We start from the raw sequence: 2,256 nt of genomic DNA on the forward strand, positions 1-2,256 counted from the left end.
AAAGCCCAAAGATGGATTGGACATTTGCAAATGTATGATAAAAGATAGGACTACTAGGCGTTCTGTGCAAGGTAAATATGTAGTTTTCCAAGTAAATAATTGGTTGGTGAAGCTATGAATTCTAGGATGAATAATTAAATGAAAGGCAATCATCTTAAGAGGTTATCGTGGATGAAGTTGTAATGTAACATGGTCATCCTATCAATGAACAACACTTCAGCATTAAGATGTCACCATTCATAAATTAATAATAATTAAAAAGCCTATACCAGAAGTTGTACACTGGGGTGGGCAACTTGTGGCCCTCCAGAGGTTTTGGCCTACAGTTTCCATCACTGTTAGCTATGCTGCCTAGGGCTGAAGGGAGTTGTAGGCCCAAACATCTGGAGGGCCAAAAGATGCCCATTGCTGATGTAGACATAAGTGTACATCTTAATTATTGTGTTCTAACTGAATTATGGTAAATATGATTTTCTATATTTCTTTAATTAAGGACATCTGTTACAAGGCAATAGTATTGTCCCTAAATTAGTATCTTCCACTAACTGACTATTCTATAATTCTTTTCTACAGAATAATTCCAATTAGTGAAATGGCCAACCAATCCACTGTGACAGAGTTCCTTTTGATGGGGTTTTCTGGTGATCATGGCGTGCAAATTGTGCATTCTGTGATGTTTCTCTTCATTTACTTAATAGCCTTAGTGGGAAATGTTCTCATCATCACAGCAGTGGCCCTAGACCACCACCTTCACAGCCCCATGTACTTCTTTTTGGTCACCTTATCAGTTGTGGATGTCTGTTACATCTCCACTACAGTCCCCAAATCCATAAGCATGTCATTGACAAACAACAGAGCGATTTCTTTTGCTGGCTGTGTCACGCAGGTGTTCTTAGTGGTCACACTTGTTGGTGGTGAGCTTGCCATGCTCACTATCATGGCTTATGACCGTTACGTCGCAATCTGCCATCCTCTGCAATATAGGCTAATCATGAGCAGGAATGCCTGCATCCAAATGACCACCGCTGCTGGGATTAGCTTCCTGATGAATGCCGCCTTAGAGACCAGTTTCACTTTCAGGTTAATCTTTTGTGGGAGAAATACAGTTGGGCAGTATTTCTGTGATATACCTCAGTTACAAAAGATTTCTTGCACCGATACAAAAATGAACGAAGTTTTGATTTTTGTGATTGGGATCACTGTGTTGTCGTTTTGTGTTGCACTTATCTTTATTTCTTATGGCTACATCTTCTCTGCTGTGCTGAGAATTCCATCAGTTCAAGGCAGATATAAAGCTTTCTCTACCTGCACTCCCCACCTGACTGTCTTTTGTATGTTTATCATCACAGTTGGGTTTTCATACATGAGGCCTAAAGCACTTTCCTCCCCCACTGTGGACTTGCTTTCTGCTGTTTTGTATACAGTTTTACCCCCAGTTCTGAATCCCATTATTTATAGTTTAAGGAACAAGGACATACAAAAGGCTGTGAGGAAAATACCCCACAAAATTAAAAATCTTGTAGCATGATTGCGAACATCCACATTCTCATAAAGATTATGCATAGAAATGCTAAGGTCAGATCCTGACATAGTTATGTTTAGAATAGACCCATCTTAATCAACGGGACTTAAATTATTTGTGACTAACTTGTCCTATTGATTTCAACGTGTCAAAACATGACATAGTGTACAGCTGAGACAGAACTTAGTAAAAGAGAGCTTCGTAAGTTATTGATACATCTTTTTCTACTTTGAAATTGGACATCTCATATATGTTAATATTTAAGTTTCTATATGGGGTTTTTTGTTTTTGTTTTTGTTTTCACAACGTATTGACAGAGGATTCTCCAATATTGCATTCGTTCAATTGCAAGCCACAATTGCTGCTTTGGCAGAGTTCTAGTACAATAGCTGATATATAGCATAGATGAAATTGAAAAATGCACTCCTCATGTTGGTCTTAGTAATGGCCCAATAACAGAGCTAATCACAAATCTCTTTCCTTTCTGTCTCTCAGTCAGGGGCAACCACTTCATTTCTAGTTCCACAATTCCTACAGAACCCTGTGCCTTTTGAAATTCCAGGCCCCTTCTTGTTTTTGGAACAGAGAGATGCTAATCTACTATCTCCTTAAGGCTGCAATCCTATTCCCACCACTTACTTAGGAGTAAGCCCCGTTGAACTCAATTGGGTTCACTTTGGAGTAGACATGAACAAGTGAATTACACATGTAACACAGAATAATGGATTTTAGTG

At 38.9% G+C, this 2,256-nt stretch overlaps 1 protein-coding gene across 1 annotated transcript; it reads left to right on the top strand.

Annotated features, from left to right (window-relative positions):
- Nucleotides 1-592: 592 nt before the first annotated feature.
- LOC146341539 (olfactory receptor 14A16-like) lies at nt 593-1,528 on the top strand. The gene has a single exon (XM_084807524.1). It carries the CDS (start codon nt 593-595, stop codon nt 1,526-1,528), a length of 936 nt encoding a protein of 311 aa, XP_084663650.1.
- Nucleotides 1,529-2,256: the final 728 nt, after the last annotated feature.

This window comes from Heloderma suspectum, chromosome 6 (genome assembly GCF_057233095.1).
Source record: "Heloderma suspectum isolate Gila_16-S chromosome 6, 16-S_ref, whole genome shotgun sequence".
NCBI classification, from domain to species: Eukaryota; Metazoa; Chordata; class Lepidosauria; order Squamata; family Helodermatidae; genus Heloderma; species Heloderma suspectum.